This window comes from Lissotriton helveticus, chromosome 5_1 (assembly GCF_964261635.1).
Source record: "Lissotriton helveticus chromosome 5_1, aLisHel1.1, whole genome shotgun sequence".
In the NCBI taxonomy this organism is placed as follows: domain Eukaryota; kingdom Metazoa; phylum Chordata; class Amphibia; order Caudata; family Salamandridae; genus Lissotriton; species Lissotriton helveticus.
The window spans coordinates 124,185,549-124,212,378 of record NC_136065.1 but is presented as its reverse complement, the minus strand read 5'-3'; the positions used below and the strand labels follow the sequence as shown (position 1 = coordinate 124,212,378).

The window sequence follows — 26,830 nt, the reverse complement described above, 5'->3', positions numbered from 1 at the left end:
GGAGAACCAATCAGCTTCGCTTCACAAAGCTCCGTTGCGCGAAAAGTACGCGTCCTGGGCCGCTGCCCAGTCCGCTGTTACAGATATATATCTTTTTTTAAACGTTAATTTCTCAAAATCCACTGGAGCACATATATTGAGACCTACAAAAGGCACATCGGGCTACCAGTCCCTACAATTTTGCCAAGTTTCGTGCAAATCCATTCAGCCGTTCGGGCTAAAAGTGAGGCCAACCGCCCTATGGAAATTAACATGGGAAAAACGCGTTTTGGGACCCCCCTTTTTTCTCGGCCCCCACTGGACGAACCCCCCCCAAATTTTCAAGGGCTGCTCAGAAACAAAATGTGCCATTTTCCTGAAAATTTCAGCCAATTCCGTCCACAAACGCCAAAGTTATTAGACATAGAATTTTCAAAAAACCCATAGAGAAAAAATCCTAACTATATATACCTACTGGCGACCGCCAGTAGGTAATATATATATATATATATATATATATATATATATATATATATATATATATATATATATATATATATATATATATATATATATATATATATATATATATATATATATATATATATATATATATATATATATATATATCTAACTGTTACCTACTGTGGTTGCTAGGGCACAATCCACCGAAGCATGCTTTCTGCCCTCCCCAATAAAGAGTGCATAACTCAGACATTCATCCAGTGTTTCAGCATGCTTTAACTCACTGGGAAAATGGAACATTTCTGCCTCCTGTAAAGCACTTAGGGCATGCCTAATGATTCGCTCAGGGCTTTAGGTGGGCCAGGTCCCTCCGGGTACCAGACCCGGTAGTCATTAAAACGGATATTGAAACATGTCCCTATCAGGCCCTACATACATATCCTTAATTGTAATGGCAAAAACGCTGATCGATTTCCGAACAATAAATGTAGAAAATGGCAAGGTACTGAATGTCAGAGATTTAGTTCCCTGTGAATTGATCTTACATTTCCTAGGGGGTTTATAACTGGCCTCTATTGAGCGCTCTGGAGTTGAGGGCTATGTAGCTGAGCACTCTGCAGTGAGAGTTTCTTACTGTGCCTGTCATTTTATCAAAAAAGGTGTTAAGAATTCATGGTCATCCAATCCTTGGCCTCTCTTCAGAGAACAATTGTTACCTATTTGTGTTGGAATTGTGACTGGGCAAATATGTGTGAAGGAGGTACAGAGACATCAAAACATTGAGAAAGCAAAATAAAATGAGACACTTACAGGTGAGTGGGTGCTCTGTATGTGTAGAGGTTGGTGAAGTGAAGGAGATGCAGGAAAGTGCGTTCAGAAGGGAGTGAAAAGAGGGTGCTGAGGAGGAAAGAGATGAGGCGCAAGATACACAGATGGACAAGATGTGGAGAGAACAAGGGCGCACATGTCTAAAATAGAGTCAACATGACAGGGTTAATTGAGTCACTCTGCAGACCTCTACCCCTTCCACAAGCCTCAGTAATGTTTATTTCACAGTCTCACAATTTCAGAACTGGAATTTTTTAATATGAATTGTTTACAACAAAATCATTGCTTTTACTCACTTATCTTAAACAGCTAATACGATTGACAAAGCCAATAGTCCTGGCTGTGTTTTTTTGCTGTGAGTTATGTTAAATATCTGGATACGATAAAAGAAAGATAAGAGAGGAATCAAAATACCGTTTGGTGGCACAGTATGAATCACAGAAATTTTTTATGTTTTTAAGCCACACCCCTAATTGCAGAGGCCACACACCCTTAAGAGCCCCCCACACACTTTTTACATTCAACTTAATGCCTTGATTGAGACTCAAACGAGTCCCTCAGCGGCAGCGACTGCCATAAGCAAAGGGTTGTGGTGCGGGTGGGGTCACTCAGGGGGTGTGGTGCGTGGAGGGGGGTGACAATATTGTATAAAATATAAATAAAATGTACCTTACCTTCAGCGCAGGCCGCCTCCAGAGTCGTGCCGCTTCTTCTCCTCTTTCTGGGTGATGTCCCAGCAGCCCCTGGGATGGACTCCCATACAATCCTGCAGCACAGGGATTGTTCTGAGCAGGCAGGAAAGACACCCTACTCAGACCAGGGAGTTTGTGGGGTTTCTCCAGCCCGGGCTGGAGAAACCTAAGTGTGCATGTGTGTTTTGATTGGCCTGAGATGGCCGGCCGGCCGGCCAAAACACGTATGCTCACTTAGGGACTGGAGATCACTAGTACTCCTCCTCCCTCCTCCTTAGCCTCGGCCCGCCCCTCCCAACACAGCTGTCTAAGAGACGGCAAATGTAAAGTAAAACAATGCAAGAACATCATTTTAATTTACATTTACTAGCTCTGAGTCAGGCTGTGGAGCGACACTCCTCCACCATTGCAGAGGAGCCGCTACTTTCCCTCGGTGCCTCAGAAGGCTACCGCTTCAGCGCATTCTTTAATGAAGGCCTGAGTCGCTCTTTTTATCAATCAGGTAATTTTCTTCTTGATGGGTTCTTGTTTACAGGAAAGGTGAGGAGTGGCCCGGAGGTCCACACCATCAGCTCTAGTTCACAGTTGGGCCTGCGGTTTACTACTCCATAAATGGCTGACAAGCACGAAGTGTTCTAATGAAGGTTGTTTCTTCTAGGTCCATACTACTGTGGTGTAGGTGCAGACAAGATGTTCGGACGTGACATTGTAGAGTCCCACTACAAGGCGTGCCTGTATGCCGGGGTCAAAATCGGTGGAACCAACGCTGAATGCATGCCTTCTCAGGTGATTTAGCCAAATTTGGGCCTTGCCTTACCTTTCAAATTTAGCAATGATGGTCTTTTATTTGCCTGCTGAAAGTTGTCGAGGGGAAGAAACATGTCAAGATTATACTTACAATGTAGTCAAGCATTAAAGACCACAGACTCCGAATTCTAGTTTATGGGTCTAAAGCCAAAAATAGCTGAATATATACACAACGGAGAATTAGTGAGTATAGGTACAAGAAAATCAATACAGAGCCAAATCTATGCATATAATTGATTCGGCATAGAAGACACAAAGTCATAAACCCTAAGATTAGTACATAACCCAAGATGGATGCTGAATCCAAATCCTTTTTCATTAGGAAGGAAAGCATGAATTATCTTTCCCTACACTGCTCTTATTGATGGTGTTTCTGGCTAGTTCCCCTGTCTTATTTCTCAAAGGTGTGCGCACTTGTAGACTTCCTTAGAAGTACTCACGTCAAAATGGGTCAAATTAGCGTAATGCTATAGAGCTCGGTCTTAGGATGTTCCTTCTCCGAAAATCTAGATGTCTGGTCTTTCTGTCCCTGCGCCTAATACAACAAGGAAAAACTCAGCCCCCCTCCCAAATGTATCACGTGACGAATCATTTCATTCTCCAAGGTTGTGGTGATTTTCCATAACTTCTTAAATTAAATCTTCTTTGCTTCTTGTGACCTTGGAGTGTCGATAGGCCAGGCACAGAAGAAATCCTCCCTTCCCACTTCTCAGACTTTTCAAAAACATTCCAGTTATCTCCTTAAACTAACTAACGATGTTGAATTCTTTGTACCTGCAATGGGATGAGAGCATACTGTTCTGGCACACACAACAAAACATTTAATTATTTCTTCAGTAACCGAGTCTTTCGAAACCATCAGCAACTTTTAACTCTGGGCCTACAGTGCAGGCAACTTTAACACACAATTACATTATTATGAATATAATATCATTCTGCACATATGCATACAGAAATGATGGTGTCTCTAATACATGTAAATCCTATTTAAAGATATACATTATGATTCTATGTTTACGATGTTGAATAAATGCATTTGATAAATGTAATACACTGCACACGATAGAAATATAGATAGATGCGTTTAAACCATGAGTATAATGCACCCCTACATTTTAGAGTGCTGTGTGCGCTCTATCACAGGTGAGCACCGGACGAGCTCATGTATGTTCTCAAATGCAGAGCTTTTTGTTAACTCAATAGTTCGAAACAGTCTGTAGCTTGTATGCGGGGTGCTCAGGGGGGTTGAAGGCAGTGTGAGTGATGCTGTTGGAGATGGCTGAGGGATGGTCTGTCTGTGAAGGTGCATGGAAGAGTGTTGACATAATTGTCCTTTAGTCAGAAGGCAGGTGGTAGATGACTACTCTGGCTTCCTGGCAATTTCTAATTTAAAGCTCTCTTCATCAACAACACAGCCTTATCCTTACAGGCTCTGTGATTTATTTGATTTTTCTAATTGCAAATAAACTAAAGACACCGCCCACAAGAACCTTGCACTCTGCTACAACTAACTTGCCAATTCAAAAATTCCACAGAAACAGAGTTAGGGGCCATCTCTTATTGGTGTGCTCAGCTAAGCTCTGGAAGCTTCTGCCAGATAGCCTACGTGCTAAAATGAATTATTGCTCCTTCAGGTATTCTTGAAAAAACGTGACTGATTCCTGTTTAAGTGGTCTAGCGCCAAGAAACCTATGGTAAAAGAGCGCTCAAGACCTTATCCTATAGGGTCTCTTCTGGTGCTGGGAAGCAGGTGATAGTGCAAGTTTAATTTTATTCTTAGGCAGCCTTGTTAGATACCGCTGTTGGTATGAAGCCTTAGGTCTTATGTCATTTGGGTGATCATATCTTCTAGTACACTGTGCAGTAAGCTACCTCCAGGCACTCTGCATTCCCTGGTCTAACTGTGCAGCAACAATGATAAAGAGTCTTTTACCGTGCCCTGAATGGATACGATACGATGGTCAAATATGTCCACAAAACTCAGGGTTGACTAAAAACCTGTGGTCACCCTCCCTGTGGGTCTAGAAACTGTGTACAATTAATATTTGGGGTGCACATCAGTGAAATTTCAGTGGATGAGGGGAGGTTATATCTGCAAAGTGAAGGGCTTATGTCCACATAGAAAGCGCTCTGGAGTGTAAAATAGATGTAACCGTTTCCTTCCATCGTTGGGAAGAGATGCTTTTTCTGGGCACCTTCCCAAGTGACTTTCAGATAGACTAGTGTTTTTCACTGTGTGGAAAAGCTATTTGAGCAGTCGCAGCCGGCACCGATCGGGGGTATCAGGGCGGGGGATGGGGGGTGGGATGGTGGTTAAGGAGAGTGAAATTAATAAACAAAACAAGAAGAAAGAAATTACCGTACCCCACGTCTCTCCTCGTCTCTTCTCCTCATCCCTCAGCACCACCGGAAAAGGATAGGAAGCACACCCAGACTTCCTAAGCCAATCACAATGCTGCAATGCAGCGTTCTAATGGGTAAACACCCAGGTTCCCCAAAGCCAATCACAACGCTGCAGAAATGGTCTGAGCACAGCCATTCGCCGGGGAATGGGAGCCTCTGCATGTTCTCCACCAAGGCTGTAATGCAGCCAAGGTGGAGAACATGCTAAGTAACAAGGAATGTTTGGGTGGCCCCAGATGGCCAGCCAGACATTCATGCGCACTTGCAAAGTGTGCTCACCACACCCCCTACTCCTGTGTCAGAGCAGCCCACCCACCCCTGCAAAGCTGCCACAGCAGGAAAACATAAAATGATAATAACGTCGAGCTATTATCATTTTATTTTTCCTTTATTTCACTGCTGCACAGCAGTGGGGCAACGTTCCTCCGCCTTAGTGGGGGAGCCGCCACTGAATGTGAGGAAACCAGGATTATGCTCAGAATTGAGGACTCTTGCTGGATAGATGCAAGAGGCAATGTTTCTGGTGCTAGCTTTGGTGCATTCATTTATCAGTTTGGTTGTACTAGCTGTGGTTGTCAGTGAATGGCTGAGGTGGAGCTATTAGCCTAGAGGTCCAGCAGTGGCCTAACATATGCATACGCAAAAAAAAGAACCCCTGAGCCCTTCCACCGGTTGTAGTGTGGGTGTCAGTCGAATGCACCTGTAATACTTTCTAAAGTTTCAAAGTCCAAGTGGAGGTGTGCTTTTCTTGGGCACATAGAACAGTGGGGCCCTTTAGCATATGGCTTGGCACTGCCCTTTGAACATCTTATTAAATTCATGTCTTAATGTTTCTCTTTGAGTAAAATTAAACCAGCAGTCCTGTTTCCTTTTTGTGCTCAGTGGGAGTTCCAAGTGGGTCCCTGTGAAGGGATCATCATTGGAGATCACCTCTGGATGGCTCGCTTCATTTTGCACCGAGTGTGTGAAGACTTTGGGGTCGTGGCCACGCTGGATCCCAAGCCGATGGCTGGAAACTGGAACAGTGCCGGATGTCACACCAACTTCAGCACTGAACCCATGCGCAAGGCCGGTGGGCTCAAGTAAGTCACCTGACCAAACTCTGCTGTAGCTTTGTTTTCAAATTGTTCTGGTTCAAGCTTTACGATTGAAGTTATAGAAGCTAATCTTGTGTTATATCATGAAATGAGTGGTGTCTAAGCTCCCAATCATTTTCCTACCCAAATATGCATAATTCCCTTGGATGGTACTTGTTTATGGGCTCAGTGGAACACAACTCTAAAATAAAGGGTTATTTTTCTCTCTGAATGGTGAATTGCTGCAGTTTGTATGATCTTCCAGTACAACTGGAAAGTGGAAGGGAGAAGGGGCAAAAATGGGTTTTGTTATGGGCAAGCAATAGGATTTTACTGTAATATTGATGTGAGTGAATGAAAATAGTTTACCGGACTAGTGGGACAGCATTGTTTCGACAGCTAGCTGGCTTTTGGATGCGGATGGCTGTCCACTGTGTTTGTTCCTCATTTGAAGAGGAATGTGGGGGTATATTATCAAGGGGTTTATCTCTGCTTTTTTGGCTTTAAAAGCCAAGAAAGCGGAGATAAAATTATCTCCCTATTACCAAGCTGTCGCTAACACCAGTTAGTGACAGCTAATAGGAGATAGCGACCATCTTGGGCCGCGCTTTGCATGTCAGTGATATTTATCACTAATGACATGCAAAGTGGGCGTGCCAAGATGTTAGCGACTGGAAACAGTCGCTAACATCGCTATCTCCTATTACCAACTTTTGGAGATATTCGCGCTAAGCGCGAATATCTCCAAAAGCTAACACCTGCCCTGAGCAGTTCTTCACCATGTTATCCAATGGGAGGTGGATAACATGGCTAAGAGCATTTGCTCGATAATGCATGAATATCGCTGACTTTTCAGCGATATTCATGCATTGCGGCCGTTTTTTATCGCATTTGCGATAAACCTTGCTAATAGCAAGGTTTATCTGCGATAAAAATCGCCGATGTGCGGCGATAATTTTTGTCTCTAAACAAGTTAGAGACAAAAATTATCGCTAGTTGTTGGTAATATACCCCGTGATGTGGTGGCATTGCTTAGCCATCAACATGGCCATGGTGAAGTATTTTCCTAAGGGTACAGGGATGCTGTTATACATCCAATGTCAGATGCAGTTTGTATGGAGCTGATTGCTTTGTTAACTTGGAAAACACGCCTGTAGTGTGAAGAGATGGCAAACAGAAGTAGGAAACCGCATGCCTAACTGAAGTCATTTATTTTTTGGGGTAGGTGAGTGAGGGAGGTCACTCAACTCTAGCCTACCACGTGGTTGATCAAAAATGACACATGGGAATGGCTCATTCATTGCAAGGTGGTGGTCTGTACCACTGCGTGACGATCAGCCAACAGCCCTCATGCAGGCAAGGTACCTCAAATGAGCACTCTAGTAATGTGTTCATATGCTTTTTTTTTGGTTCATTTTTTTTAATCGAATATAAAAGAGGGTGACTCTACAAGGTATACGTAATAACCTTATATCATCATGTTCTAAGCTCATTACATAGAAAATAAGAAAAGAATTGGACTAGTAATACACAATTAAGTCATAGAGAGCATAATAAATGAGACATGTGTGCATTTAAGGTACATAAAAGAAACATGTGGAACTATTAGGGAAGTCAGGGTGGTTTGGGAACCTCGTGTTGAGAGGGCGTTGGTAGAGAATATCGTCTAGCATGATCATATGTTTTTTAATGCTAGCCTATGCTTTTTCCCTCTTCCTCTCTTCAGATACATTGAGGATGCCATTGAGAAACTCAGTAAGAGACACCACCACCACATCTGTGTGTATGACCCCCACGGGGGCAAGGACAACTCCCGGCGGCTAACTGGACAAAATGGGACCTCCGTAATCCATGACTTTTCTTCTGGTGTAGCCCGACTCGGTGCCAGCATCCGCATCCCACACCAGGTAGCCCAAGAAGGCTTTGGCTATTTTGAAGACCGCCGACCTTCGGCCAACTGTGACCCTTATGCTGTCACAGAAGCCCTGGTGAGGACATTACTTATCAACGAGGCCAGCAGTGAAACCACAGACTATAACAAGAATTAGGCATTTTTTTTTTAAATAGCCACATTCTTCCTGCATTCTTTTTTTGTAGTGTGTTTATTGTTTACCTGTAAACCTTGAGAAGGTGCTTTTGTTAAACTTACAAAATAAAACAAGTGTGCAGAATTAACGTGCAACTTGTATTAAAATTGCACATTTAAAAGTGAAAAACATGCAGTACACAGTCATACTTGTTAATGTAGATCTTAAAAATGCTTTTTAACAGGATGCTAAATAATGGTTTGAATAAAAAGTGCACAAAATGCTTGAAAGCCTTACCTCAACTTAACCCCTTCTTTTAGAAGAACGATTGCTTGAAAGTCTGTGAACTGTTTCAGTTAACAAAGAAAGGAATGTTGTCTTTTCTTTTGTGAAATAATGAAGAAGTTTCACACAAATTACAGCATGTAACTCTGGACTTGACCTCTTATTTTCGCATACTTTGCGTAGAAAAATGTTTTTTAGGACTATTTTGTTTCGATCAAAAGCTGGTAAATGTTACTGTTCACAAAGAAAACCATTCATAAATTTGGCCTAAGCTTTCTTTTATTTGCTGAGAAAACATACATATTAAAAAATGCATTGCTCATGTCATGACCTTTTCTTTTAACATTTTGGGCCTGATTTCGATGTTGGTCGGGATTCCGTCTTGCCGACACCGACTCGGTCCTGGGACTAACCAACACCTCATTAGGCTGTTTGGTTGCACTCCTATATTTCATAATGGGAGCATGCATTACGGCCATTAACTGGCCATAATACATGATCCCATAGTGAAATGGGAGGTGCAGAACCTCAAGATGCCTGCCACAAGGTGCATGAATCAACATGGGGGCATGATAGGTGGTCCCTCGGCCTCTTAGTGGAGGACCTGCCCCAAAGGGGCCCTGCTGAGGGCCCCCAAAATGCTTTCCGACATGGTTTTCATGTCGGACAGGCTGGTGTGGAAACCATGTCAGAAACTGTGCATTGTAATTTCAAGGTTGGAAAGACCTGTCCTACTAGCTGGCTACCGACTGGCAGACGGGCTCTCCGAGCCAATCGGAAGCAAGCCGGAATGGCTGTCCGGTTTACTTTCCAAAGACTTCCATGATAATGAGGCGGTCGGAAAGGAAACTGAGCGGCCCATTACGATGTGGGCCTGACCTCTAGGGGCCCCTTTGTGTTTCAAATGAATTAATTTCCTACTTAATAATTTCTTTTCTTGCAGCTGATATAATGCTGTCATATAGGTTATTGTTTAGTTAAAATATATTATGCTTTAGTGGAAGGTCAGGAAATGTATTGAAATCATGGAAAACAAAGACTAGAATTAGAAATGAGATTAACAAAAGTTGCAAATGTGGAGATAAAGCCTGTGTGTACGACTCAAGACTTGTGAGAACCAGAGAGAAATATGCACTCAAAGGAGAATACTGAATTCATACTGGCTGAAGACGAAAGAACATGTAAACCTGCAACATGCATAGCAACATTGATTTATGCTGCCTTATTAAAGTGTGTGTTTCAAGTACAGTTCAAAAGAACCCTTTTGCCACTCTATCAGACCCATACTCTATGATTTACCTCTTGTTGATTTGCCTCCTGCTAATGCTTATTTCCCTTATGGTGTTTTAAGATTCCACTGAATCTTTCAAACCTCTCTTTATGCGAAGTTCTGAAACGATTGATTATTGATTATGAACTTCATGCTTTATTCTCACTCTTGCCTCTCACTTTTGAATTCTTCATGGGATTTGACTGACACAATTTTTGCCTCATTTTTAGAATAGTGATTATTTCCTTTGTGCGTTATTTTAATATGAGCTGTTCCAAACCATAATTGGTATTATCAATTCTGTAATCTGATTGATATATGACTAAGGAATAAAGAATCTGAATTTACTAAACTTTTAATGAGAAAGAAAATATTTCCCATCACAGCGATTCACAACTCTCATTATTGAAAGAATTTGGAATTGCATTTGAGATTTGCTCTCTCTCGCTCCCTTGTGCTGCTTCCCCTTAGATCCCTGTCCTTCGCTTTCACTGTTATTCCCCACTCTTTCCAGCTTGGCTCTAAAAGTACAGAAAAATGTATGAATTTTCTGGGGTTTACGTAAAGAATAAGGTTGCTTTTGTTTTATCTTCTGTGTTCCACATGTTGCATGAAAGTCCAGACATCGGCACACAAAAAGAGCATTTATGATGATGCGCCTGGGATGGGTTCCTGTACTCACTGAGCTGGTCTTTAGGCAGAAGTTGCATTTAGCATGAATAGAACAGAGGTGTCTCTTCCTCTCCTTGAGGCCCTGGGCTGCTACAGAGTATCAAATGGCTCAAGCATTCGTTTTAGTTCTGGTTTAAAGTAAATTAGGTGTTGGCAAAGCTTTTCCTTTAAATTATGGCACTTTCTTATTCATGGCTTCAAACAGATGTTATGTTTTTTATGTCCCTGCAACTAGTTCTCTGTGTTGTATGCATGTTATGTTATGTTAATAGCTTTTATAAAGCTCAGCGGTTACCCAAGGGTGTCCTGGCGCTAGATTATTTATCCTGAAGGCACAGAGCGAGGAGAAAGAGGATTTATTCAGTAAAAAGCCAGGTCTTCAAACCCTTTCTAAAATCTAAGAGATCTGTGGCATTTCTTAGATGAAGCAGCAGATCATTCCAGGCTTTCGCCGCGCAAACAGCAAAGCTTCTACCACACCACAAAACCTGCAACAGGTTTTCAAAATTTATTGGAGTTACCTTGTAAAAGGAATTTGTAAAAGAAACCATTGTGTTAATAAATAATGACAATATTGAATTTAAATGTACTGTTTTCAAACTCAACTTGAACTGCCAGAATGTAAAACAAAAACATGGCTGACCAAGCAAATCTTGGGTGGAGCTGGGAAAATTCTGAGGTCTGAAATAGTCATTGGGAGTCGGGACAGTAGTGGTTTACCCTGCCTGGTAGTATCGGAACACTTAGGCAGATATCAGTATCTTTGAAATGTCTCAATTTTGCTTGAATATACTGGTGCAATACATTTTTTTTACCACCCCTACTATATTTCCTTTTCAAGTTTTCTAGACTGTTCCATTAGTGACTCATCCACTTCTGCTTGTTCACTTGTGTAGCTATAAATCCAGGACTAGAATGCACAAATAAAACCCCTAGACTGGATTAGATACTCAAGCTGACATTGAAAAGTGAAAGCTTGGCCTGGGGTGAGCCAATCTGTCTATGTAACTGGAGGTTTGACTCCGTGTTTTGGAAGAAATAAAGAGGACGTCAAGGTAGAGCTTGCTGCATTAGCCCAATGTGGATAAGTGGATTATTAGTTGAGGTTAATGGTAGTCCACCACAAATTAGAATATCACTGTTCTTGTTAGGTCCAGTAAACGTTTAAGTATCTTAAATCTGAGAACAATCCCCGGTAGCCATGGCACAAAACAGAAAGGATTAACTTAAGAAAATGTGTAAATCCATTAGAAGTGCCAAAACATTTAAAAGGTTGAAAACAAATCAGAATACAATTCCTACATCAATTAAAGAATTTTGAGAATATGTTATTGAACAAAATGACACCAAAACAATAAAAATCCAAAAAATAGAAATGAAGAATTGAATTTTTAAAGTTTTAATTAAGTTTTAACACCAACAAGTGCAAAGACTCAACCCTATGCAACTGGTCACACAAGGCCAGGACAAAGTTAAAGTTTAAGGCTGGAGGATCAGATACAAGTCCCATGCAGGTCCTGGTCAAAGAGTTACCTTTGGACTTAAACATTTGCTGAGAAGCCAGGGTCCTCAACAGGGAAAGGTTGCAGGCTGGATCTGAAGATGATGTTGACAATGGGTTGGCAAAGGCGGTAAAAGCTCTGAGCGGGAATTCATCAATATCGATTTGATACTGCTTGGCATCAGACCCAGTGAATATTTCTACCTTTGGGCTTAAACTCTTTTCTGAAACTTGGATTCTTTAGGCGAGGCAAGGCTGCAGTCTGTAACCGAAGATGGTTCAATGTCATCAGATGCCAGTCTGTGTTGAGCCTGCTGAATCGTATTTGCTGCCACAGAGAACAATGTAGAGAGAACTATGTCAAAATCAGGCCCACCGGCAATGCCCTCTCGGCTTATCAGCTACCTTGTCAGGTCAATGCCGGTCTTCTGCCGATTCAACAGGACCTTAGGGACACCACTTTAAGATCAGGATTTACTCCAGCATAAGCAACCAGCAAGATCCAGTTTGAACTGGTCAGCTGAGCTCTTCAGGAAGGTGGGCTGCTTGCAGCTTATGTGTTCCTGTAGATTAACAGGAGGTCATTGACAGGCAGAAACTGTCCTGGCCCCTGTGGAAGGCAGTGGGCATACACACCCTGGACCAGCTCCGCCACAAGGGCGCCCTCAAGACATTTGTGCAATTAAGAGAGGAATTTGGCCTCCCCGCGCCGTAGTCCGGGAAATTAATGCAACTACAGCACTGTCTGACAAAATGCTTGGTCCTTACCGGCCTCGCTAGTGGTATCGTATCTGCACACATGGGGGAAACACAATGTGTTGACTTCCGGCCTGTATTGGGTACTCACCTCCCACCTCTTCTCACAATCCCTGTTGCGAGATCTCCGCACCAGATGGCAAACCCGATTATCGGTCCCCTATGAGGAAGACGAGTGGGCAGAGCTTCTAGAATACCTGGACAGAGGCACGCGGGAAGCAAGATTGAAATTCTGTATATTTAAGGGCCTACACAGTTGGCACTGGTCACCAACGAAACTGCACAGGGCAGGCCTACTCCCACATGCAAACTGCTGGAGATGCATGAACACAGGATGCGACACAACCTATTTCATAAGCAAATGTCCATCGGTGCAACCCTTCTCGACCACCCACTCTTCATCTCCAGTTACCCTGCACCCCCAGATATCTGGACACTACTATGATCTTTCTCACCCACTACACATATTCCCCATTACTCCCTGCCTCCCTACTCTGCTTTCATCCCTCTGTCCCTCCCTACCCATACTCTCCCCTGGTGCCTCAGCCCCGCAGGCAAACCATACCCAACTCCACCCAGGTGCCGAGAAGGGACCCCTCAGAAGGCGACGTACAACATCCCCGTGCCCTAGACCCATGCCCCCAGGTACAGCTGCACCACCCAAGTGGAGGGCAAGCCCATCTCATGCTATAAGCCAACACAGAGATGGGGAGCACACCCCACTACCTGCCATAGCCCCTCCTCGCATCCGGCTACCGCCTCGCACCTCTTGCATACGATCCCCGCTTCTCCTGGAGACCATCCTGGCTCCAGCCTAATGAAGGAAAACACAGGCCCTGGGGCTTCTTGCACTGATGCTACTACTTCAGGACTCCACACACCTGGCCAGAGCATGGACACCACCTGAAAAGCTAACGTCAGCATGCCTCCCATGTCACAGGATCCCCCACCCCACACCCTTTAGATACTTCTGTCAGTTCCTAAAAGGCACTCACCACATACGTTTTCGTTAAATTATTTCCTCCGGCCATTGTGTGGCCAATGCTACTGCTCTCAAGATGTAATTTCTTATGAACTGTTAATAAAGAATTACAATACAAAAAAAGACCCTGCTCCCATGCCTGCTGTTTGCTTACAGGGAGGTGTCAGAGAAACGGGTTGGTTTTAGCCCCTGTGCGTTACTCTTTGGACACCCTATAAGAGGGTGAACCCTTGGGAGAACCCAAACAGAATGTGCTGGTGGACTGTGTGCTACTGCTCATCGTATACGAACCACATAACTTTGGCTTTGTCCCAGTACAGTACGACCAGATAGCCATAGTTAGCGCTTTTCACTTTAGGCAGTAGAAAGCACTTTTTTAAATATAATCTTCAAAAATTCTTTATTTTTATAAATTGGTGTTGATTTTTTTTCCGTTTTGTATTTTCCTTATTTACAGTTTTGGTGATATTAAATGCTTTACACAACTGTCTCCTAAGCAAAGCCTGACTGCTCGTCAGCCTAGCTACCAAGGGTTGAGCATGGATACATTTATTGAGACTTGAATGGACCCTATTTGTGATTGTGGTGTTATTACTAGCTGTAAGTACCTAAACCACCATCCAACACACATGACAAAGAAACCCTTTCTACATAGACCTAAAGCACAGACAACAGTGTTCCAAGTGCCTTACATTGGAGTAGTAAGAGCTATACATATACCATAATACAGTAAAACACAATACAATACACCAGGGCAAGGAACAGAATCGACGAAAAGTCTAACATGCTGGTGGACCAGCCATTGGTGTAAAATTACCACATGTCTGCATGTCACCAAGAATTCAGTGCACCTGTCCTGTTTTTTTTTTTTATAACAACTTAAAGCATTCTGGGAGTCCACATTCACTTCGCTTATTCCAATTAAACTAATACAGATGAAAATAATGATTTGAAAAAGAACAGACAAGGGGTATTGATAGTTGATATAGCATTGCATCCTTAGTGATGTGCAGCTATCTTGAAAAATTATATCAGGCTGACTGATGCCCACTCCTGCCACAGCTGCAACAGTGTGGGATTAGTAGGCAGGGTGCCCCTGCGACAGGCATTTGGTATCTACTAGTTGTCAATCAAGTTGTCCTTAGTCAAATGTGAATACTTTATCCACCATGGTTATATTTTGTGGGATTCTACTCTTGGTGGTTATGTAAATCCAGTGGTAAATTCAAAATTGCAAATGAGATAGCTGTTGGTAAACAGGACTCAGGGGGAGGGAACTATTTACAGTTGATATGGGATAATGTTTATGATCTCTGAGCCTAATTGAGGATGTTTTATTTACTATTATTTTATTTGCAGTTTTTCTATGCACCATTAGCCACCCTATGGTAGCTGCAAAGTGCTTTAGGAAACAACAAATGACAGGGAACCATAGCGCATGCATCAGGCTCTTGATGGGGAGAACCAGGCATTTATCTGCAACAAGAGAGGTAGTGAGATGACCCATTGTCAAATTAGCACTGTAGAGATGACAAAGCCTTGAAGAGATAAAACTGCTGATGACTTGGAGAACAAGGCAATGCAGGTGTTAGGTGTTTTACTGGATAAAGACTTGGGATCTATCTGAGATGGGCTGGTGTTGTTTGACAGAGAACACCCAAATGCCTAGGTGAAGAAAAAGGTGAGACTTTAAAGAGCTTCTGAATTGGAGATAATCATTTTCTAATCTTAAATCAAGAGGTATCGAATTTTGCAAGGAATAAGTGACAGGAACGACAGCCATGTATCTTATATTTGAACGGTTATCGTGGTAAGAGGTGCTGTTTGGTTGACCAAAGCCATCTGGTTGGTTTTCTAAACACTATTTTAGGAGGTAATTGAGTTCTTCCTCGGGTGCTGATTTGTAAAGAAGATATTACAGTTCCTCTGTATCTTGTAACCTAACTTACCCTGACCATCTACCCCATACCACCTTCGAGGATGGGAGACGGGTGCTGAAATGTACTTTGCTCTCACACTTTGCATCCAGCTCCTCTGGATTACCCATATGCAGAATGCATAGGTGGTGGATGGGATATCCTTATCACACAGCTGTGCTCAGGCAGAACAGGGCTTCTGTCTTTTTTGCAGCATTCTGCTGAAGTCTAAAGCCGTAGGTGCCAAGTTTCTAATGTCCATCTGTTGCTAGATAGGCCAGTACCTTTTTCTTTCTTAGAATTCAGGAGCTTGCGTTTTTATTTAACCCAGTACAAAACCAGGGCTACAAGTCACATAATTCTAAGGAAAACGAGACTGAACTAACTAATTACACATGGACTTGAGAAGCTTGGCACCCATGCAAAGCATGACTTTGGCTGACGGTTAAGGCAGGCCTTCAGTCACTCTGGGGGGATGGGATTCTATCACGGATATATAACCTCAGTGCATTCCTTTACCAAATGTTTTCTATCTTACAATGTGCCTTCTGTATTGCCCTCTATCATCTCCACCTCACCTGCTCCCCTCTCTCCATAATCTGCTTCAGAGCTCTCAAGTCTTCAGTTACATACATAAGGAAGTGAAATTTTTCCAGAATTTTCTTTACGTTCTGGGATTTGTATTTTTTTTCAACATATTACAACAAAAATACCATATGCCACAGAATACAATGGAATGACCTGGACTGTTGAGCTTCCAACACATTTACAGGTGAAGCATGAAAGCTCTACTTTACCCCTCTAACCCGCCTGCTCTGGCCCTCCCGCCTCTTTTTTGGCTAGCCTCTTACCCACCCATCCTTCTTTTCCTGCCCTCCCATCTCTTAACCTGATTTGGTCTGTTTCTGCTCCACTTTACCTTATCTACAGCCTGGCCTTTCCTCTGTATTGTACAGACTCTCTCTGACCTTTGCCCTTTCAGTTCTCCCCAATCCAGGTCTCACCTTATCTGTCCTAAAATCAGCCCCATCCTTTCTCCCATCTTGACTTCTCATTCAAAGTCCCACGGAACAGATTATATATTAAGATTTTAAGGTCATGGTTGCAATGCTCCATTTATGGGCTCTTGTTTCACATCCAAATGCTCTATGAGTTGTAGTCCTAGTTCACTTCAGTTGAGCTAATTGAACTAATGCACCTTAACCCCTTGCCCTACGGCCGGAATTCCGCTCCTGTGCTGGACATTCCGATCGCGGGCGTGGTCATGACGGCCACCAGCCGTCATCAGCACACGAGCTCTGTGTGCCATGACGGCTGGGGGCTGTCATCAGCATGGAAGGGGTTAAAGCAATGATCTGTAAAAGACAAGCCAAGGACAGAAGTTCTACACCAGTAGGAATATGTAATCATCTGGTAATCTTAAAGTAAACCTGTCTTGGAGAATACATTGCTGCATAGTCTAGTTGTTAAAATTCCTGCCTGATTCCTATTTTCCCCCCATTTATATTGGAAATAGTATATTGTCTTGCCTTACCGAGTGGTAAAGGAAGAAGGTCGCTAACTTTATGCACTGCTTTCACATTGTGAATTCCTCCAGGTATCATTATCACTAAACTGCTCGGCGAAAGACTTCAGATCAAGTGCAATTAAATTAAATTGTTTAAATTGCATTTATATAGTGCTTACTACCACTGACGAGTCTCAAAATGAAGTGCTTTATGGCGAGTGGCATGTTGCCTGGGAGCCCAAAGTTAATAGTCAGTCAATTGGCTATTGGAGTTAATTTTGCATGCTTATTCCAAGCATTCACTTCAATTTCTTTGTAGTATATTATTGACATAGATGTGATCATTAAAGGGGGCTATGTGAGAAGGAATTGCTTGCTCGACAACCGGAAAGATCTGCAGCTATGGGGGCAAATGCTGTTGAAAACTATGCAATTGGTTTTCAGGTATCACCATGAACCTGTGTTAACACTGAAAGAGCACCCCTATCTCTCTCACTGCAAAATAATGTGAATTCTGATGAAAAATAAGTCATTCCTAGAGCAGGGGAGAACACAATCTGTCTTTCAGCTCCAAGAACACCTTTGAGTATTTGTCATCTCATGGTATCGGATCTCGCACATCCTTACCCGTCAACCTCATTAAAGTTTATGCCATTATGGAAAAGTTTGATATCCACTGCCTACAGTAGCCAACCATTTCCAAAACATTCTGACTTCCTTTTAAATTCTCTGTGGATTATACTGCAACATGGCTTCCACTCTCTCGGGTGACACCTTTCTAACACCTTTTCATAATAATGTGTCTCAGATATTTAACTTCTTTTTGACAGTGCTATTGCTTTCCTGGAGACACTTTGAGTCCATTCTCAGCCAGGTGGTTTAACAAAGCAATGGAATCTTGTTTAGAGGCCTTTTGCATCTCTGAAGCCACAAGCAAATCGTCAATGAGTTGGATGGGAGTTGACTTGTTAGGCATGTGTAAGGTCTCTATACTTTTCTTCAGAATCTGGTTCAAGATATAGGGACTCTCTGTATACACCAGGCTAGTACCTTTTGTTGGAGCACGAAGGAAAATAGGTACTTGCTTTCTTCGTGCAATGGCACTGACAAGAAAGCCTGGCACAGGTCAATGACCATAAACCATTCTGCTTACACAGGATCTGAAAGGTTATGGTGACTGGATTCAGTACCACGGGACAACATGGAATAGCTATCTCATTAATCCTTCTCAAATCCTGCACTATTTATATTTCCTATTGGTTTTCTGTAATTCCATGATTGGAGTGTTACATAGACTCCAAAGCAACTCTCTCAATGTTCCTTACTTCAGCATATCTTCTATGACTGCCATTATTCCAGCAATGGCTTCTGATGTCAAATGGTAAGGCGGGTGTTGGGAAACACTGCGTCTGGTTGTACTGTAACTAAGACTGTCCTACACCTTTTACTAATCCGATATCTTTCCCTGATAAATCCCAAACTTCAGGGTTCACTGTATCTTTCAAATAATCAGGTAATTCTTCAATAGTGAATAAAGGAAACACTAAAGGAAAATTTCCTATTTCAATTTTCTGTTTAATCAATTTGTAATATACATCCTCATGATGAATTTGGAAAGCAACACTATCCATCAGACAGTAAATTGTGCAATTTACCTTGCACAGCCAATCTCTCCCTAACAGATTCATAGGGTTGGACTCACAAACAACGACCTGGTGTTTTTCTTCAAATGAAGCTATTTTTACCGGTACTTTTTCTGAAATAGGGTTTATGAATTGTTTATTTGGAACTCCCACAACTTGGATTGTTTTCCCTGAGACAGGTTGATCTGGAACTACCACTGTTCTCCATGAGGATCTAGTAGCTCCTGTATCAATTACAAATGATACTGGGTGGCCCCAAACTTCAGCATCCTAATATGGGCCACTCTGGTCCACCTCTAAGGCTGTGGCAAGTATGCAATCTGTATCCTCTCTCAGGAACCGTCATTGGGAAGTATCAGAACCTGAACCATCAATTTAGAAAAATTGATATTGCCGTAATACATTCAGGTTTGAATTTTGAAATTGTAGCATGGCATTTTGGAAACAGTTTGTGTTAATTTTTGGCAGCTAATTTAAATCAAAGTGAGGGTTTCCTACATTTTGGGAACTCATCTGAACGAAGATAGGTCTTTTTTCCGGCATGGAATCACAACGTGGTCATTATAACAACCGCATTTGGATTCCGCATTCCATTACTCCGCAAGTCGGAACAGCGACTTGCGGAGGGGGGGCGCTGGATGTTGGAATAGTATAATTTACTATTCCAACTCTAGTCTGTACGGACACTAGGGAAGGTGTTGGATTTTAAATCCAACACCTGCCACCCCCTCCGCAAGTCATTGTTCCGAGTAATGGTTCGCGGAATCACAACGCGGTCGTTGTAACGACTGCATTGTGATTCCATGCGGGAAAAAAGTTTAGTCATAAACGTTGTTTACCCATCTGAAATGATGGGGTGAGCATCATTGGAGTCTGACCTTGCATAGGCATCTGGATTTGTAGTGCAGGCACATTTGGATATTTTCATTCCTTTCGGCATCTGTACATTTCTGACATTATTATTAGGATTATGCCTGCATTCTCTCTTCCAATGTCCAATTCTATGACAGACGTGACATTGTGGACTCTTTTTCATAGCAGCAATATTTGTTCTAGATCCTGTACCAAAAAATTCAAAAGAGGAATGGATCACTTGTTCTGCGTATCCAGGGTTTTATGAAGTTTTCGTACTATGTACCGATAAAAAACCCTCATTCATGTACAAAGGCTGGTGGTGGCGGTTTATCTTGATTCTCCGCCTTACTCTTTAAAAACGTGACCGCATCATCATTTGGTTAGTGCTAATGCTTCCTCCACCCGGAGATGTACCCCTGGTTAGAACAGTAGTGATCAGTAATAAGGGGGTTGTTGTTGTCATAAAGAAACCTTAAAATTAGCTCGTATAACCAGATTCGAAACTTTAATAGCTCTGGGTTCGAGATTCACTTCAAATCAGTTCTGTGCGTAGGGGGATTTGTTTAGGGATCTCCCACACTTGAAACTGTCTGTAAAAAGGTCGACTTGTTTCAGTCCCAATATTTGCCCATGCAGGTCAAGTGGGCCTTCTTCAGAACCTAGAGTGAAAAATGAATGTAAAAGTGATAGAGTCTATGTGCGTCGCTGTGATTCTAGACCGTTGAGTGTCTGGGTCATGAGGGATCACGGTATAATAACCTGATTCCCAAGAGGTCTAATGGTACCTGTAATAATAAAGAAAGAAGGCGGGGAGGAAACAAAAAAAAACTGAGAATAATTGCAATCTATTCTCCGCATTGTCACTGTGTCGCGACAGGAACGTAACTAGAAAATGGCAATTCTTTTGGTCGAGACAAAAGTCCCTCTACAGACTTTATTGGCAAAAGTTCTCTCTATGCTCATTGTATAAGGCAGAGGTGTCCCGTGATTTGTAACGACATGGATAGAAAGGTGATGCCATGCTGTATGTCTTCTTTTATATAGAGATAGTGTGTGTCTGAAAAAAAAGATATTTCTGTGGACTATATGCAAAAAGAGGTGTAGTTATGTGTCTCATTGTCACCGCTATTATGTCTTGGACTATTTTGAGTGTTGAGGCTTAGTACACTCTGATATGACCTTTCTTGTTTATCCTTTATCTTGCCGTCTTCGGTTGTAAAGGGGCTCATTCATACTGCAATTTAGCGCATCCACCCATTAGCTCATTGGTAAAGGTCGCGTGCATATGGTCAGAGGAGGGGCATGGTCTCGTAATTTATAGCGTGACCTGGTTTCACTGTAGGCTCTGTGAGTTATTGTGTAATTCACGGAAATGGAAGGATGCACCCATTTTCTTGAGCGTGTCCCTTTTATCATGGGACATTTCTGTTATAAATATCTAGGGCGATAAGGTCTGTGCAAACCCATTTTGTGGTATGGTAACGTTACGTGCAGGCGCATAATTGATTCACAATTTGTTTTCCACAGCACATTAGAACTATCGTCATACCGTCTTTGTTAAAACCAACAAAAGCGACATATATACTCTAGTGAAAAAGCCCGCATGCGTAAGCGCATACCTCTATGTACTATTCTTCGGACATCAGCAGGCAGTCAGGGAGTTCATGGCATGCTGGGGGGTAGACATTATAAATAACACATTACTTAACGGACATGTATACTTTGCAGTTTGTGCTGGTTGACGTCCTCCATGTGGCTTGTTTTTACCTGTGTGCAGACGCAGCACGACTTGTGCTGACTCTTCCTCTGGAAGCCCGGTTACGTGTCCTCTTCTGGGTGGTGTGTTTTTGAGGAAAAGAGCAACAAACATAGAAGGGGGACTGTTGTGCTGTGGAAATGGCACTAGGACCCTGGGGCACAGGGTGGGGACAAGAGATACCGGACACCACATCCGGTATGGGGAGGGGACCAAGAGGTCACTAAGGAGCAGGACCTTGGGGCGAGAGGTCGAGGGTACGACGAGCTACAGAGATGTAAGAGCGAAGCGAATAAAGATAATATTGAAAGCCATACCGTTTCCTGTGTGTTCCTGGGTCAAGAGAACACGACATCTGGCGACGAAGCAACGCATCCCTCTGTGTGCTCATCGAAGTAAAAAGCGATTTTACACCAGGAGCCCACCCTGGATCGCATCGTGCCCAGAAGAGAAGACTGAGTGAAGCGCCAACAAAGAAGCGCAGCGACGCGGGAGCCCACCCCAACCGCTGCGAGAGAAGACTGGTTGTGCCGGTAAGCGCCGTACAGCACAGCGCGAAGTTTAAAGATTTGGCCCGAGTTCTCGCGAGAGTCTCGGCGGACATCTTGGGGTCAGGCGCGAGGGCCAATCAGCGAGCAGCAACACGCGGGCGGCCATTTTGAAGTCAGGCAACACTACAATTGGCTGCGAAGTATCGCGAGACTATCGGCGGCCATCTTGGAGTCAGGCGTGAGAGCCAATCAGCAAGCAGGAAACCCGGCCATTTTAAGGTCAGGATGAATCGAAAATAGTGAAAAAACGCCGATTTTTAAAGGAAAAAGGAAAATAAAGCACAGGCAAAGCCAAGGGGAAGAAAAGAAAGGAGAAATAAAGTAGAAATAGAAAACAAAAAGGAATATAAAAGAATTTACTGGCAAACTAAAGAAAGAGAAGAAAGAAGAAACAAACAAGACATAAAAGGAGGAAAGAAGAAATGGCAGACCCGAAACCGGATGCGCAATACAGAAGGCCACTACCATTCACCCTTTCTGAACCACAAACAGGAATTAGATGGGAAAAGTGGGTCAGACGATTTGAAAACTATGTGGAAGCTACTGATGTAACAGCAGCAAAGATGAGAGGCCTATTTGTGAACCTAGTAGGAGATGAAGTGGAGGACCTAATGGTGACTCTGCCGAAAGAAGAGATTGCCACCTATGACCAACTAAAGAAGTGTTTAACGAATAAATTAGATCCCCAGAGAAATGTTGATTTTGAGCGCTACACCTTCATGATCGCATTCCAACAAGCAGAAGAATCTCTAGATGATTTCGCAACAAGGTTACGGAAACTGGTGACTCATTGCGAATTTGACAAATTCGACAATGAACAGGCAATAAGGTTACGGATCATCGAAGGCTGTTGTGACATCGACTTTCGCACAAGGATCCTAAAAGAACCGATCTCATTAGAAAACATTCTGGCACTGGGAAGGGCTGAAGCCAGGGCTACAGCACACGCAAAGGAAATGGAACGAGGCAAAGGACGAGGTACAGAACAGATTCAGCGAATGACGAACAACAACCGCTCAGGAGGCTGGAGAAAAGAAAAGAATGAACATAAGGCAAAAAAACAGACGGAAGGAACTTGCTACAGGTGCGGACTAGAGTTCCCATACAGAGGCCCATGCCCGGCTTTTGGCCAGACCTGCAGAAAGTGTAATGGAAGAGATCACTATGCCAGTGTGTGCCAAGGGAGGCAATTCAGAAACGACCGAGGACGGCCAGGAAGAACACGAATACCAACAAACAGACACATCAGACATGTCGAGACAGGGGCAAGAAGCTCATCAATAGAATCGGAAGAAGAGGAAGCAGAAGAAAAAACGGAACGATTGTATCTCATGACCGCAGAGTCAGAAACAGACGAGGAAGATGAAGAACGAATATGCCTAATAGATAAAAAGAAAATAAAGAAAACAGAGTCGGTGAACATAAAGGTCGGGCCACATGAAGCAGAATTTGTCCTGGACAGCGGTACAACATGCAACAAGGGAGAAACTCCCCAAGGCAAATAGTGGCATACGGAAGCAAGAGCTTGTCAGAAGTTGAAAAAGGATACTCGCAACCAGAAAAAGAGAGCTTGGCAGTGGTGTGGGCCTGCGAACACTACCATATGTTCATCTACGGGAAGCCATTTACAATCATAACAGACCACCAGGCACTCACAACAATTTATGGAAACCCAAATGCAAAAATACCGCCCAAGATAGAGAGATGGGGGATCAGGCTCATGGACTACAACTTCAAGATTATTCACAAGCCAGGAAAAGAGCACAACCCGGCTGACTATGTATCGCGGCACCCTCTGCCACAAGCATCACAAGTAACAACGATGGCAGAAGAATACCTCAACTTTGCACTGAAACTCAGTACAACAATCACATTGGAAGAACTGCAGGATGAGACAAAAAGAGATCGCACCATGCAGGAATCAATGAAGATCACCAAACAGCAAAGATGGAGACACGTGAACAGCAACAGCCATGTGGAAAAAGGGGTAGAAAAAGAAGAACTGTTAGCTTTCAAAAGGATAAGTGAAGAACTGTCAGAATGTGGGAATGGAATAATAATGAGAGGCACACGGATAGTGATGCACAGGACACTGAGAAAAAGGACCGTGGAGCTGGCATATGAATCACACAGAGGAATTGTAGCAACAATGAAAAAGTGTGGTTTCAGGGACTAGACAATACGGTGGAAGAAATGGTGACGCGCTGCTACATTTGTCAAATAACAGGACCGTCATCAAAGCCAGAACCACTGCAAATGTCCCCACTACCGAAAGCGGTGTGGACAGAGCTGGCAGCAAACTTCTATGGGCCCCTAGAAACAGGAAGTTACCTGTTGGTGATCATAGATGAATACTCAAGATTCCCAATAGTGAGACCAGTAGCATCAACGTCAGCAAATGCGACACTGCCTGTGCTAGATGATGTATTCGCAGCGTGGGGCTCACCCCAGACACTAAAAACATATAACGGCCCGCCATTTTCTGGCGAGGAATTCAGGAGTTCATGGCGTACTTGGGAAGAAATCACAGAAGAATAACGCCGCTGTGGCCGCAGGCAAACGGCATGGCAGAACGGTTCATGGGACCCATCAAAAAGGCGATACAGAGAGCAAAGCTGACACAAATATCAAATGGACAGGCACTATGTCAGGTGCTAAGAGACTATCGCAACACCCCCCACAGCTCCACGGGGAAATGCCCTGCAGAACTGGTATTAGGGCGTTCAAGCAGAACAAGACTGCCACAAATAAAGGAGGTGGAGCAAACAGAACAAAAGGGCATCGCAACAAGACACAAGGAACAAAAAGCGAAAATGAAGGCGTATGCTGACCAGAGAAGACACGCGACAGCACAACAATTAAAGAAGGAGACACTGTGCTAGTGAAACAGAGACAAGTAAAAAAGTCGGACAGTGCTTTCGCAAAAGAACCTTTGAAAGTGACTGGAGTCAAAGGGCCTATGATCACGGCATCAGTCGGCAGATATCACATCACGCGGAACAGCTCCCACTTCAGAGAACTAAAAACAAAGGAAGAAGAGACACCGAAGCAAGAACAAAATGAAGACACAGCACAAACAGAATCACCAACTGACGTCAGAGAACAACGACCAAGAAGAGAGTGCAAGAAGACAAAGAGACTGATTGAGGAGATGTAAAGAGACACAATAGGTGGACAAGCACATGTCTGAGGGATAGAGCTGAAGAACTGAAATCTTCATTCTCAGGGAATACTTACTAATATAACAAAGAACTTGGCACAGAAGCTGAAATATGAAAAGACATCTTTATTAAATTTAATAAGTGAGGCCACGTCACACAGAAGCCGTAGCAACTGAATGAGGCAGTCTGAGGAATACAGAGGACAGAGGCCTTTTATATGTTTTAGGGTTACATGACTCAGCACAAAAGTAAGGGGCAGTCCTATCTTTTGCAAGCATGCACAAAAACCAACATTCCTTCTTACACAAGCTGAACAAACCCATAATAAAAGACCACAACCCATATCGTAAACAGGTCATAAAGAGAAGGAACAGAAACAGATGAGATGCAAGATAGAAGGGTGTGTGCGTGTATCATAAACTCAGCAATGTCCTGCTCTTTGATGTCTATCTCGATCAGCTAAAGGGCAAGAACTGGTTTGTCAAGGTCAGCTTCAGGCAACAGGGTCAGTTCGCTCAGGTCATCTAAGAGTCAGCTAAAGTCATCGGCCTATGTGAGGGCAACCACAAAATGGCTGCCATGCACAAAATGGAACCCAAAGGTTCAGAACTAAATCTTCAAATACACAGTGAATCCATCGGTGTAACATGACGAAAACACTCATGCTTGCTGAGCTCACTGTTTACGGTTCGCTGTTACCAAAATCGTAACAGAACCACGACCTTTATGATCCAGGTTCAGAATTCACGGAACCTCAGAGCTCCTTTCACAGATATCTATCTCTCTCTCTCTCTCTCCCTCTCTCTCTCTCTCTCTCTCTCTCTCTCTCTCTCTTGCTCTCTCTCTCTCTCTCTCTCTCTCCCTCTCTCTCTCTCTCTCTCTCTCTCTCCCTCTCTCTCTCCCTCTCTCTCTCTCTCTCTCTCTCCCTCTCTCTCTTTCTCTCTCTCTCTGTTTTGTTCACAACAAAGGGGGAGATGTCGAGCCGTGGAAATGGCACTAGGACCCTGGGGCACAGGGTGGGGACAAGAGATACCGGACACCACATTCGGTCAGGGGAGGGGACCAAGAGGTCGCTAAGGAGCAGGACCTTGGGGCGAGAGGTCGAGGGCACGACGAGCTACAGAGATGTAAGAGCGAAGCGAATAAAGATAATATTGAAAGCCCTACCATTTCCTGTGTGTTCCTGGGTCAAGAGAACACGACAGGGACTATGTATTCAGTACCTTATGTGTTGGAGGGAGGGAGTGTTTGTGTGTCAATAAAGATTTTGTATGCTGACAATAACGAGATATGTTTTTTTGTGTGAAGTATCATAAATTGGTTCATCCTCATTTGGTATTATTATTAATTTTGTAACTGGCCCTGGTATTAATGGCTTTGCATAGTCACGGTGGGTAATCTGATTAAAATTACATGAATTAAAATTAAGAGGTCAAGAGCTGATGGGGGGAGTGCTGTTCCCTTTCAAATGTTCAAATCTTTACTTGTTCATATATTTACATTGATGAGTATTTTGGTTTTATCCCCTTTTTTTTCTCGCAATTATCTTGTGTAAGTCAGTCCTCTTGGTTGGTAGATGGCAGCTATTAAGTGGAACGCCCTACTTGTTGAGGCTCAACCAAGGTATATTGTCATTAAGCCCATGCTCGTTGGTTCTGAGGCTATGTACCCATCTTTGTTCCTTTTCAAACAACACTC

General features: G+C 43.2%; 1 protein-coding gene across 1 annotated transcript in view; it reads left to right on the top strand.

Moving 5' to 3' along the window:
- LOC144753013 (glutamine synthetase-like) overlaps positions 1 to 8,308 on the top strand; it is a 73,933-nt gene extending 65,625 nt beyond the window's left edge. Inside the window, exons 4-6 of the mRNA XM_078640820.1 lie at positions 2,623 to 2,750; positions 6,057 to 6,256; positions 7,977 to 8,308. Of these exons, the coding sequence (XP_078496946.1) occupies positions 2,623 to 2,750; positions 6,057 to 6,256; positions 7,977 to 8,298 (650 nt within the window). The 3' untranslated portion in view covers positions 8,299 to 8,308. The remainder of the gene's footprint in view (positions 1 to 2,622; positions 2,751 to 6,056; positions 6,257 to 7,976) is intronic.
- The last annotated feature ends 18,522 nt before the right edge of the window (positions 8,309 to 26,830 follow it).